The sequence below is a fragment of the Thermobia domestica genome, chromosome 13, assembly GCF_964235325.1.
Source record: "Thermobia domestica chromosome 13, izTheDome1.hap1.1, whole genome shotgun sequence".
Lineage (NCBI taxonomy): Eukaryota > Metazoa > Arthropoda > Insecta > Zygentoma > Lepismatidae > Thermobia > Thermobia domestica.
The window spans coordinates 16,207,235-16,220,889 of NC_137466.1; the positions used below are offsets into that span (position 1 = coordinate 16,207,235).

Consider the following 13,655-nt stretch of genomic DNA (forward strand, 5'->3'; position numbering starts at 1 on the left):
TTATAAGGAGAAAATTTATCATATTGTGGGTATTCTTCAGTTTCTTCTTACTTCTGTTTTGCCACATATAGTTTCATCCTATTATTCAGGGTGTGTGCATATGACTCAATCCGTTTCATGTGAAACTGAAAGCTGATATAACGATCTTGATATAATGCATACATGTAGAAACAAAAAGATTACATAATAGTGTTGATTACAGAAGTTGGCCAGCAGAATGTTTCAGGAGAAAAATATTCTTCATAATCTCCTGAAAATTGTGAGATAATTTCATTGTATTTCAACACAGCCTTAGATGATATGTATACATCATTAGTATCAGGGATGTAGAACACAAAAACCAACACTAATTGAATAAATCTATCATGCATATACAGAATAGAAGATTAACTTTACAAGAAAAGATTTATCGAGCTGTAAAATGGAAGTGTTATGAAGATAATGGATACCATACATGAAATGATTACGTTATCCTTTAAGTAAACAGGTTCAAATCTATCTCTACTATGAAGCAATACAAACCGCTAGAATAACAAACTTCTGGTAATTCTGGTAATATATATGTAGGATATAGATAGGAAAAAATGTATAAATTCCTCATTTTTTCAGAAGTGTTTCTAACCACAAACAAACATGAAGGTATTTCTTATAATCCTAAGCTTCGTCATCATTTGTCGAGGTAAGGAGAGTACAGTACTGTATTTACATTGTTCGTGAAATTAAAAATTTCCTGTTTCTTTTAGAACAAACTATAAGTCCTACTTATAATATAAGTTAAATTTAAATTAAAACATTGGAGTATCTAATAATGACATACACTGAATTGTTATTTGAGAAAGGTCCAGAAATTGCGTGCATTGAATGGAGCGTAGACGAATGGTTAGTTTGTGTGCTTCACAATTAGGTTCCGCATTCGAAGCTGAGCTGGCGTTTGCTATATGACCTCTTCCAAATTTTCCGTTCCTTATTGTTACTTTTTCAGTCTGCCTTTCGGCTGTTGCTCAAGCTTTATTAATTAATAAATAAATCTTAGATATTTAATTTTTGTTTTTCCCTGATACTGGTTGGCCGGGACAACTGAGTTTAGTAACATATTAGGGAAAGTATTAACAGTCAGCAATATTATAATAGTTTACGAAAAAGTATTAAGTCTTTATCTCTGGAGTCATTTAGACCTCCAAATCGTCCTAATGGCATGCCTTTGAGACATAAGGACAACAGTTCGATTCCCGTGGGAGAGCATCGAACGCACTACAGTGGTGAAGACCCCACTCACGCTGTAGCTGTCCTCCTATATGCCATGATTGACGTAACTAGAAATCAGCCAATCTAGAAGTGTATAGATTCATAACACATCCAGTGCCAGATTTATAAACCTCAAGACCCCGCGGTGCGAGGGGGTTACAGTAAAAGGTCCAAGGGTTTTTAAAGGTCCCCGGCACCTTGCCTGTAAATAACTAGTTTTTAAAACACTTGAGAAAGAATATTTTCACAATAGTTTAATTACTTGAACCAAATAATGACCTACCAGAACTGACAACATTTAGAGGTAGTAAAGAGCATGATGGAAGCTACAATGGAATTTTTTGCTCTCCTACAGTTGTTGGCTAAATATGATCCTATAATGGTATGGGTAATCAGTCTAACCAGAGGCCAGATTAAGTATCTCGTCCATGATATTCAAAATCAAATCGTCCATTTCCTATCTTCAAACTTAGAAGCTAATTTGCTGAAGAGGATTAAAAGAGCGCCATTTTTATCATTAGTCATTGATACGACTCAAGATTTACCAAAGAAAGATCAAATGAGTTTCATTATTCGCTATGTAAATTTTATAGATGTAAACGATAGCTTAGAAAACAAAGTTTCTAGACTGGTCGATATTGAAGAAGTATTTTTAGAATTTTTACATGTAAGAAACCCAACTACATCCGGACTTGTAACTCTAGTATTAAGTCATTTGAAGAAATTGGGATTGTCTGTCAAAAATGCAGAGGACAGTGATATGATGGCGCTGCTGTGATGAGTGGTGCTTACTCAGGTATTTAGAAGAGACTTCAAGAAATTGAGGAACGAGTTACATGTATTTATTGCGCGGCACATAACCTAAACCTTGTCAATAATGATGCCGTCAAAGGTGTAAAAGAAGGTGCAGTTACTTCACAACGCTCCAGGATTTGTTTGTAATTTTTGGACAAAGTATAAACAGGTGGGATATTCTGTTATTAACAGGAGAATCAGATGTCACTTTGAAGAAGTTCAATCCATCAGATGTTCCTCACGATATCAGTCCATTGAAGCTATCAGGTTGAGGTATTCTATTGTAATGAAAACTCTCCGAAAACTTTTACTTACAAGTAAGAAAGCCAACGAGGTGTCAGAAGCAGAGTGATTGGCGAAAATCATGGCTTCCTTCGATTTTGTGTTTCAGACTGTGAAACTGTCAAAAATATGAACAACACATCGCAACTTTTCCAAACAAAACAAATTGACTTTGAGAAAGCTTTACGCACACTCGAAGAGAGCCGAAAGGAATTAAAGAAAATAAAAGAAGAATACCATCAAATAAAACAAGAGGCCACAGCTGTTGCTGCGATGTAAAATGTCAACCCTGTGTTCGTAGAAAAAAGGCAACCCAAAGTGGAAAAACACCGATGAACTGGTAGAAGAACGGTTTTCGGACACAGATGCTTGGTTCAGGGTTAATATTTACAATAGACCTCTACAGTAGATATCGCGTACAATGAAATAGAGAACCGTTTCCCATCATTCCAGACAATTCTTGATGAATTTTCAATCATATTCCTGAAAGTAGGGAACCTTTCACACGAAGAAATTTTAGTTAAGGCTAAAAAACTACAAAAGAAGTACCAGCAAGATATTGGCCCGTCGCTACCATTGGAATTAATTTCTCTTTGCACTGGACTTAAAAACCATATTTGAAAGATCAACACTGTTCTTGAATTACTATACGTCGAGTTTAATACTATTGAACCAAGTTGTACTGAAGTTTTGACTACTCTTGCTTTATTCCTGAGTTTATCCGTGACTGGGCTTCCGTTGATGTTGGCAATCAACCATGAGCGGGCTTCGACCATTCAAAATAGAGATCTTATATGGGAGTTTGTGGAGATGAAGTCGAAGAGGAAGGATTTCTTGTAAAACGTCCATAGCAAATAGAGCACTACCAATATTTCATTAAAATGTAGCCTACTAGTAAACAAAGTATTGCACATAGAGTGGGTCCTTTCAAATTTTCTTGAGGGGGGGGGGCGAAACTTCTAAGTCTGGTAGTAAACATATCCTATGATCCTTTTATTATTTGTTCCTGTAGAGAAGATTTAGGTCATGAATTTGACCTCTTCCAGAATATAGAAAGTGAAAAGGCAGATATGAATTTTCCAAAATTCGTATGAGTTTCCTTCCTTTTTCCTTTTTCTAAAATTGGTATACAATCACCTGTGAATCTACTTTCATAGCTTCTAAACGAGAAAAATCGGTTCGATACGCAAATTAAGAATTGAACTGAAGGTTTAAAAAGTCCTCAGTGCATTTGAAAATTGTAAACACAAACTTCATACTTTCCTTTCTCTTCTGTTCTTGTCTCGTGCTAAAATCAATAAATTTTCGATAGGAAATAAAGTGCAATTAGGTGCATATTATCTGCTTATTCGTTGAGCTAGTTACAAGTATAACATAAGCATTGAATTAAACCTATGCACAGGTACATACAATTCTGTTTGTAAAAATTGCGTTTGAAAGAAATACACGTGTAAGTGGAATAAAATGTATACCTCAGATTCGTTATGTGACTCTATATTAAAGAAAGCTTTTTAAAAAGTGAGCCCAGTTAGGAAAAGGCACTAAAAGACAGAAAATAATAAAAGCGCTAAAAGATAAAAAATAAAAATCATAGAGCGTTTGAAAGCAGAAAATGTAATTTATTACTATTATCTAAAGATAATTTTTTATATATTAATTCACAGTAAGAAGGATCAGCCGAAACGGAAACAAGTGGTTTTCATATTCTTAATCTGCTTGGAATTGGAATTAACATAATTTAGGACCTCTGTGGAAATTATTATAATTAATGAATATAATTAATAATTAAAGAAACAAATAATTATAATTAATGATAGTTAATTACCTTTTTCAAATGTTTATGCTTAAGAACCTTCCTTGCCAGTAGCTAATTCGATTAATTAAAATCGCATCCAAGTATGGCCAATGGTTCTCGATATATTCTGAACATACATGCAGGTCAAACCATTTTTTTAGTTGGTTAAATATATTACAATTTGAGAATTCTACATCTTCTAACCTTGACGAATCAATAAGATGTGAGGTGTAGACATACTGAAATATAAGCTTCTACGTGTCGTGGAATCAAATTAACGAAACGTTATCCGTGTTCCCCAGGAATTGCTTTTTCAAATGGTGTTTGTATGATAGTCTACAAGACATCGGTACAGTGTACCTGAAGATCATGATGAACAAGGTGACGACTAACCTAAGACTTTTTAATGGGTTAAATGTCAGGCGACTATGTAAACCAGGGAAGCAGCGGTACTAACCGTTGTTCCAGCGGACTTGCACATTCAGAGATACACATGACGCAATTCAGTGTACAAGGAAATCAAGTCCAGAATTTTGTTAGTAGAACTTAAATCCTTTGTGATTTGAACATTATCCTAGTGAAATATGACGCCTGAAGTTGTGTGCGAGAAGTACGTGGGTATATGAATATGACTTCTAGACCTTGTTTATCTATATATATAAAAGAGAACGTACAAATCCTTTGTCCGCTCATCACGCTAATACGGCTGAACCAATTTCTTTTATTTTTGGGGGGTTATTAGGATTTGGACCCTAGATGGTTTTTATCATATCACTTTAATTTTCAATTACCAGTGTCTTGAGATAATTGACCATTCAGGTGTCCATTACGTACAAATCCTTTGTTAGTTCATCATAGGTATAAAAATAAACGTATTTATATGCAACCCGCATGACCGTGTCACTCGGCGGGTTAACATAAATGACAGGCGTTATAATGGTTTTTATCATATCACTTGAAAGCGAAAAAGTAAAAATTATCTAAGTAACAAAGTTTATTGCGTTCGGGGGTGACCGCAGCGAAGCGGGGCGGGTTAACATAAATGACAGGCGATATAATGTTAACATTTACTGCAATCTTCTATGGTTTTTATCATATCACTTGAAAGCGAAAAAGTAAAAATTATCTAAGTAACAAAGTTTATTGCGTTCGGGGGTGACCGCAGCGAAGCGGGGAGGGTTAACATAAATGACAGGCGATATAATGTTAACATTTACTGCAATCTTCTATGGTTTTTATCATATCACTTGAAAGCGAAAAAGTAAAAATTATCTAAGTAACAAAGTTTATTGCGTTCCGGGGTGACCGCAGCGAAGCGGGGTGAACGCTGCTAGTTGTAGATATTAGTGTATCAGCCGAGACCGCGTTTTGTGACCAATGGCACCCCACTCCATTGTAGGGTTCTAGTTTTCCCTACAATATATTTTATTATATTTTTACTTTTTATTGTTAACTTTACAATTTTCCATTCATATGATTAAGTGTCAACAGTTTACTTTTCTTCCAAAAACATTTCTGCGCATTTAAATATGAAGCCCCTTACATCAGTACAGTGTACCTGACGGACGTACCTTCAAACTAAATACTTTCAATTAATGTATTTTATTTCGAATTTAATATATCGGATGTATATTTTTAGATTGTATTTCCAAGTACATATTTCGTGAGGTAGGGACAATATTTTCGTAAATATTTATACAATTTTGTGAATTTGTTCAATTAAGATATCTTTTTATTATTTTCCATAATCCAATACTAATGCATATTTCAATTAAAAATAAATGGAATATTGTTAGCATGTTTCCATTGCAATGATTAAGTGAATTTCTTGATATGGGAAGTCAGCAACCGAATTTCAGAGATTAAACAAAAAAGTTTTGGGTTTAGAGATTTAGAACACCTGTAGATATTGATGATGCAATACATAGATTTTCAGCATATTTCTTAAGTGTAGAGAGTTTTGAATATTGGAATTGAATACTTGAGAGGAATAACATCATTATTGTGAGATTTTCCATAGTTTTAAAACCAAATTGTAGAGTGGAAATTATTGCAGTTTTCGTAAGCAGAACTTTGATGATTTACAGATTCTTAAGCGAAAATGTAACTTAGAATAGTATATTGAAAGTTCGCTAATATTTGTAGATTATTCACTTATTCAGAGGAAGTTTGATTTTGTGCAAGTGCGAAGATAATTAACATTATATATCGTTAAATTATTCTTAGTTCCCCTTTCCGTAGTGGGAAGATTTCTGCTACTTGGATACAATGCACAATGTTCTATGTCAAAATCGATTTCGGAAAAGTCTTGGCTATAGTGTACAACAGGGGCAGATTGGCAAACTTTGGCTCACACAGGTTAGTTACGGAGCTGGTCCATTTTCAGTTGCAGCAAAGAAATGTTTTCCGAAAGTCAACTAAAATCTATTTCTCATCCCTCAACATATGTTAACATCTAGGTTTTGTAGAACACTAAGTTGCTTTCTATTAAATTTAGTAGAACGTATATCAGTTGTTTCCTAACCTTCATTGACAAGTTGCCTATTCTGGTTAATATCACATACCTTTCGGCAAAACTAAAACTTTACCTTCAGTAGAACGTATGTTTATTTTTACTTTGTTTGCGACAAAACATACAGTCCTGCATTTTCTTCACAGGTAAAACGTAACATTTCCCAAGTGTAACACTCCGATTTTGATAAAATATAGCAGGTAGATACTACACATAAAGTAAACGAATGTGTTTTTTTAAAACTTTCTTCAGAAAACGGTTTTAGGGGGCAAAAGCCCCCACTCAAAATTTTGAAAGTTGACGCCCGAAAGGGAAAAACAAGTGGACTGAAGTGAACGAAACTGTGCACAGATATTGCTGACGTAAAATGAGGGAATACGTGTTCGTATTTTCCTGACAAAAACGGTTAGGTGGGATACGGACCCCTCCAAACCTTTGATCATGAAATATCAATAGTGCTAGTAACAGTATGTCAGATGCGTGTAAAGAACATGAAGAATTGCAACGAAATTTTGTGCATGAACTATACGGAAAGAACAAACGAACACGAAACCCCCACCCAAAATTTTAAAAGTTGACGCAAGAAACTCAAGAAGAGGTGAACCTAAGTGAATGGAATTGTGCACAGATATTGTAGACATAAAATGAGGGAATACGGGTTTTGTATTTTCCTTTAAAAAAAAAAAAAAACTGTTGGGTGGGTTCCCTCCAAACCTTTGATCATGAAATGTCAAAAGTGCTTGTAACAGTATGTCAGATGTGTGTAAAGGGCATGAAGAACTGAAACGAAACTTCCTGTATGGAAAATAGGCGAAAAATAAACGAATACGACTTTTTTATTTTTATTCTATTGTATTTATTTATTTATTTTTTTTTTTTTTTTGCGGGAAAACGGTTTTAGGAGGCAAAAGCCCCCACCCAGAATTTTGACAGTTGACTCCCGAAAGGCAAAAATAAGCAGCGAAGTGAATGACATTGTGCACAGATATTGTACATGTAAAATGAGGGAATAAGGTTTTCGTATCGTCCTGGAAAAACTGTTGGGTGGGGCACGGATCCCTCCAAATATTTGATCATGAAATATCAAAAGTGCTAATAACAGTATGTCAGAAGTGTCTAAAGGAATGAAGAATTGGAACAAAATTTTGTGTAGGGACAATAAGCAAGAAATAAACAAATACGTTTCTTTATTTTCTGCAGAAAAACTATTTTAAAGGGCAAAAGCTTCCACCTAGAATTTTGGAATTTGACGCCCGAAAGGCAAGAAGAAGTGGACCAAATTGAATGAAATTGTGCACAAATATTGTTGAGGTAAGATGAATGAATATGTGTTTCGTATTTTCTTGAAAAGAAAAAACTGTTGAGTGGACCGAGGCATTGAGTAGCGGAAGGAGTGGACCGAAGCGATTGAAATTGTACAGGGTGCGGCACGTAAAACCGGCCCGTCGTAATATTCTGGTATATTGTGTTTTTGGCAACACTTAAATAATCTACCTTCCTACCAAGAGATGGCGTGTCGAGGTCGGGTCGACTTACGTGACCTGCAGCAGTCACGTGCAGCCGCAGCCAGTGAAACTTGTAGAAACCAGTTGAGAAAAAGGCCTCCTTGTGTCCACTAATGCTCACTCTTCTTGGATCCACTAATGCTCATCATGAGTGACGAGGCGTCGTTCCACCTGTCTGGGTACGTAAATTCCCAAAACAACCGGTATTGGTCGACAGAAAATCCACACGCAATCCACCAGGTACTCTTGCATCCCAGTTCTTCAAATTTGGCAGATCAACAACAAGCTCAAACAGTAGGCCTATAGTATTTCAGGAGACACCTTTAAGCCTTACAATGTTTTTCCGCATAAACAAAGACAATTGTCGATTAATTTTCTGGTTGCTGTTGATGTGCCAAATTTAAAGCAAAACGGATAGAGGCACTTGAGAAACACGGAAGGCCTTATTTTATATAGGGTCTGTACAATATCTACACACAATTTCATTTGCTTCGGTCACTAATTCCTGCGCTATTACGGAAATATTTACTTTTTTCGGGAGGGGACTTAGGCCCCAACACTGTTTCTCCGCACAAATTAAAACAAATTTCATTTATTGTTTTGCAAGTTGCCCCTATACGAAGTTTCGTTGCAGTTCTCCATCTCTTTAGGAACTTCTGACGTATACTTATTTGCACTTTTGATATATCGTAATCAACCGTTTAGAAGGTCCGTGCCCCACTCAACCGCTTTTTTTTTTTTTTTTTTTTTTTTTTTTAGAAAAATACAAAATTTAATTACCTCATTTTGGGTCTACAACATCTGTGCACAATGTCATTCAATTCTGTGCACTTCTTGCCTTTTGGGCGTCAAATTTCAAAATTTTAGGTAGGGCTTTTGTCCACTAAAACCGTTTTTCGCAGAAAATAAACCCGTATTCGTCTTTTTTTTTTTTTTTTTTGCGTATTGTTCCCAGTAGCGGTTCGTAGTCTGTACAAGCACCGGTTGCAATGTTGTAATATCAAAGGTATGTAGGTACGCGCAAGTGTTCCCCTCCCCCAGCATTCTTGAGTCTTATTCAAGAAATATTCAGGAAATATGAAGAGGAAAGTCTTTTAAGCTCTATTTGTATATTATTGATTAAATTATTTCTCTAATATTAATTTAATATATAAGCTATTTCCTTTTTTTCAAACATCCACTATCAATGTACGTTTATACACTATTTATATACAAAACCTCTACACTCATGTTATTGAACACGAGATAAATCGAATAAGTGTGTGCTGTAAGCCATGAATGATGGCGTTAATCCGAAAAGCAGAAAAGAAAAGCAAGAAAATTGCATGCACGCACTTAAACAAAATTATTTAATTATATAAACTATGCATTATTTTAGAATGAAAGGTCTTTCTTCGATCTTTCGGGCTTCAAATTTTTCTATGACCTTATTGAAATCTGAAATGCTGCTCGCCAAGTTTCTCTGAATAGAAAGCATCGCTACCGCAAATATTTTCCGCTTTATTTTCTTTAGGGTCCAGAAACACCTCTCTCCTCCGACAATATGCATTTTGTTAGCATTTCTTTGTATAAATATACGGAACAAAAAGTCTATTTTCAGGAACCACGTATTTTTTTGTCTGTAAAGAAGCATGAAATCTAAGATGTTTTCCTTTGAAAATGAAAAAAAAAATAGTTTAACATTCCAGCAAATTAGGCTAAAGAAGACAGATGAGTATTGGAAGTGAATGATTTGATATTAATTTATGCTCTCCGCCGGAAATCGAACACGGAATCATGTGCACGAAAGACACAGAGCTAGGAATTAGACCAGTAGTAAGACATTTTCTTCTTGAAGACTCGATTGACCCCCCCCCAGAATAGGATTATTTTAAGAATAAATCTTATCCCAAGAATTTTCACCTTTTTATTATAAATGTTAAATAAAATCTATTGACTTCGAACGACCGCCCCCCAAACTTTCAACCTGGATCCGTCCCTGCTACCACCAGACTTATGTTTGTTCTTTGCGAGTTTATGTTTTGTGAATAACTTCGGGGGGCGCGGTGGCTCAGTGGTAGAGCGTTCACCTCTGGGGCTTGGGGTCCCGGGTTCGATCCCAGCCCCCGCCAAGTGAACTTTGTGGTGGACAAACACCGTGCTCGTGGGTTTTCTCGGGGTACTCCCGTTTCCTCCCACTTTCTTCATTCCACCATTTCACTCATCTCTCATTATCACCGTCTCCTTTAGCCTAACCGGCATAACCGTGGGACGTAAAACTCAAAGATTTCATTTTCATTTTGTGAATAACTTCTTTCTTCCACGCATCTGTATCTTCCTCACCCTATCAATTGAGTCAAGCGCTGCTAAGCGGAGGAATTCGTAACTATTACAGAAGCTGACCAGTTGCGGCAGAAATTGCAACCGCAAGGGACCAATATGGGAAGATAGGAGCGTTGCAAGAATAAATCCACTTCCCCATGTTAAGAGATAGGAGCTCGCTGCCATATGCTCAATGTTACTGCTTCCAGTGGCAACGTTCGCTGCCACTGGAAAGGTAAATCTCTCTCTTTCTTTCCGTTTTTTAATTGACTTTTTTCAGAAATGCATCAATACTGTTTTGCGCTCAAGAGCAAAGGTTTATTTTTTACTGATACGCTACTTTAACATTTAAAAATATTTTTAGTATTAAAAAAAATATCCGGTTGCACAACCATGCAACATATAGTACCAGCCGCCACTGATTGTTCCTACACAATGTGTCGTTCCAGTTTTTCATGTCCTTTAAGCACTTCTGACATACTGTTATTAGCAGTTTTTATATTACACGATCAAAGTTTTGGAGGGGTCTGTGTCCCACACAAACATTTTTTTTTTTTACTAAAATACGAAACCCGTATTCCCTTATTTTGTGTCTACAATATCTGTGCACAATTTCATTCACTTCAGTTCACCTCTTCTGGCCTTCCGGGAGTCAACTTTCAAAAATTTGAATGGGGGTTTTTGCCCTCTAAAACCGTTTTCCCGCACAAAATAAAAAACCCGTATTCGTTTATTTTTTGCGTGTTGTTCAAACAAAGTTTCGTTGCAGTTCTTCATGTCCCTTACACACATCTGACATACTGTTACTAGCACTTTGGAGGTGTTCGTGCCCCACATAACCGTTTTCCCCAGGAAAATATGAAACAAGTATTCACTCATTTTACGTGTACAGTCAGCGACAGTAGAAACTGGAGGTTGGATACATAAGAAATGATAGCTTTTTCCAGTATCAGAATAGTTTCACTCGATGTCTGATAGTTGGACAACCAACATGACAGCAAACACATGCCCGAAAACATAACATGCCAGGATATTCCTCCATTTGGAGGAAAAAGTATTACTATCTGAGAGCATCACTTAGAGAAACAACCACGAGATAAATCTGCAGAAAATCCATTCACTTTAAGATCAAAGAGATAGGAATTAATGCAAAGGAAACGAAAAGAATAATACGCATCATGCAGAGACCGAAAAGTATGGAAAGCTAAACAAAATGAGAAAAGAAGGAAAGAGTGAAAGGAAAGAGCAAAAGACATGGGACTAAATTAAATTTTAACATTTAAGGATAAACAGTGTCCGTCTTTCCTCATGCCTCCTGTATCCGTCCTGGTTTTTCTCCCTTCATAGGATAAATCTCATTCAGCATCAAATGCGAACATCATTTATAGTGTTTAAATCTTTGAAAAAAAGTAACTCCATCCAGGCCGAGACTCGAACCCCGGACCCTTAGCATAACAGTCATATGCTGTAACCACTTACCTACACACGCAAATGTGTTTATAAACCAGCCATTACCGTCGCTATCAAACGTCTTAAACCAGCCATTGTCGGGAGTTACCCCACTTACACTTGAAGTTTGAATTTTATTTACGGCCTTTAGCTATCTATGGCAACAGGCCCCATGTTTTCATTAAAAGCATTTTTTCTGTAGATTAAAATCAAGAATAACTTAATCTATACTCTTACTTACTGTTGTCAATATATATATATATATATATATATATATATATATATATATATATATATATATATATATACGGAGAGAGAGAGAGAGAATTGTAGGTATATAAAAATCGGATTAATGGGGGTTAAAGGAGTGATTTCGTAACTGCGAAATGGGTGATCGCATCACTACTGACATCTGGTAGCGGTGTTACGTAATACACCCATTAGAAATAACGCTTCGAAACGACAGATTGCATGTAGTGCCGTGGATAAGTCGGTAAGGGGTCTGCTTATTGAGTAGGCAACTCGAGTTCGAGTCTTGAGTACACCAATATTTTTTCCTTCAAAATACATTTCTATATTTTTTATATATGTTATTAATAATTGCTTTCCTGCATTTTTTGTAAATTATCTTAAATTAGTGAAGGTTCAGTAAAATCAAGAAGGTTAAAATACGTATATATGATTGTTTTATCCGTATGTACAGTCCAGAGATGGAGCGGGTCGGGGGGCCGCGGGTCAACAGAACGTGACCCACTGCAACCCCCCACTGTGACTTAACAATGTATTACGACCCACAGACTCATTCTGCTCAGTGCATTGTAGACAGCTTCTGAACGCTGGTGAATTTGTCTACTTTCAAGGCATCCTTTTTCTTTTCATTTGTTTCTATTGACAAAAGAACTTCAGGCAATTTTAGATATTGATATTTGCAACTGTAATAATAGCAATAGGACTTATTTGAGACGCAGCCTGTTATTTCTTATAGGAGCTAACTACTGGGAAAAATGTTTCAATCATGTGTAATATATGAATTATTATATAAAAAATTGAATGTAACTATGTGTGCATGATCATCATATCCAAATTGCAAAGTCAAATGAAATGATTTTTGGTATATACTTAGGCCTCAATCTCAACTAGGAAGTTATCATAAATTAGGTATCGATTTCATTATATTACATATTCTAAGAGGGTCCGAATTTTTGCGAAAAATTTAGTATCTCACAAGCCGTTCAAGTTGGAGAGCTGATATTCAGTATAATAATTTTTTATCTAATATAAATAAAATAAAGAGTTTGTTTGTGTGTTTGTCTGTCTGTCCGTGTGCGGCCTGGGAACCAGACGAGTGGACCGAGAGTTACCAAATTTTGTTCAGGGGTACCTAGCCCAGGCCCCAGATCAAGACGAAGTCGTTTTTTTAAATTTCGAACCAGGGGGTCTCAGGGGGCTTTTACCGGAACCGGCTTGGGAACCAGACAAATAGACCGAGAGTTACCAAATTTTAGTCACAAATACCTTGGTTCACGCTCCAGATCAGAGTTAAACGTTTTTCTCAAAATTCGAACCAGGGGTCTCAGGGGGGCGTTTATCGGGACATGTAAAAGTAGTAGAAAATTTCCGATATTAGTGTCGAATTAATAGTTCTCGCGGTCGCTGAAATCAATGGTGAAACTCTGATCACATTAACTTCCAAATTCACCTTATTCGATGCGGGAGTCAGCGGGGAGGGGGGATACCGAAAATTTAAAAGTAATCTAAAATGACCGATATT

At 36.1% G+C, this 13,655-nt stretch overlaps 1 protein-coding gene across 1 annotated transcript in view; it reads left to right on the top strand.

Moving 5' to 3' along the window:
* Window positions 1-600: 600 nt before the first annotated feature.
* The window catches only part of LOC145668028 (trypsin-2-like), an 85,538-nt gene continuing 72,483 nt past the window's right edge, over window positions 601-13,655 (top strand). The window contains exon 1 of the mRNA XM_081735497.1: window positions 601-679. Within this exon, the coding sequence (XP_081591623.1) occupies window positions 634-679 (46 nt within the window). The 5' untranslated portion in view covers window positions 601-633. The remainder of the gene's footprint in view (window positions 680-13,655) is intronic.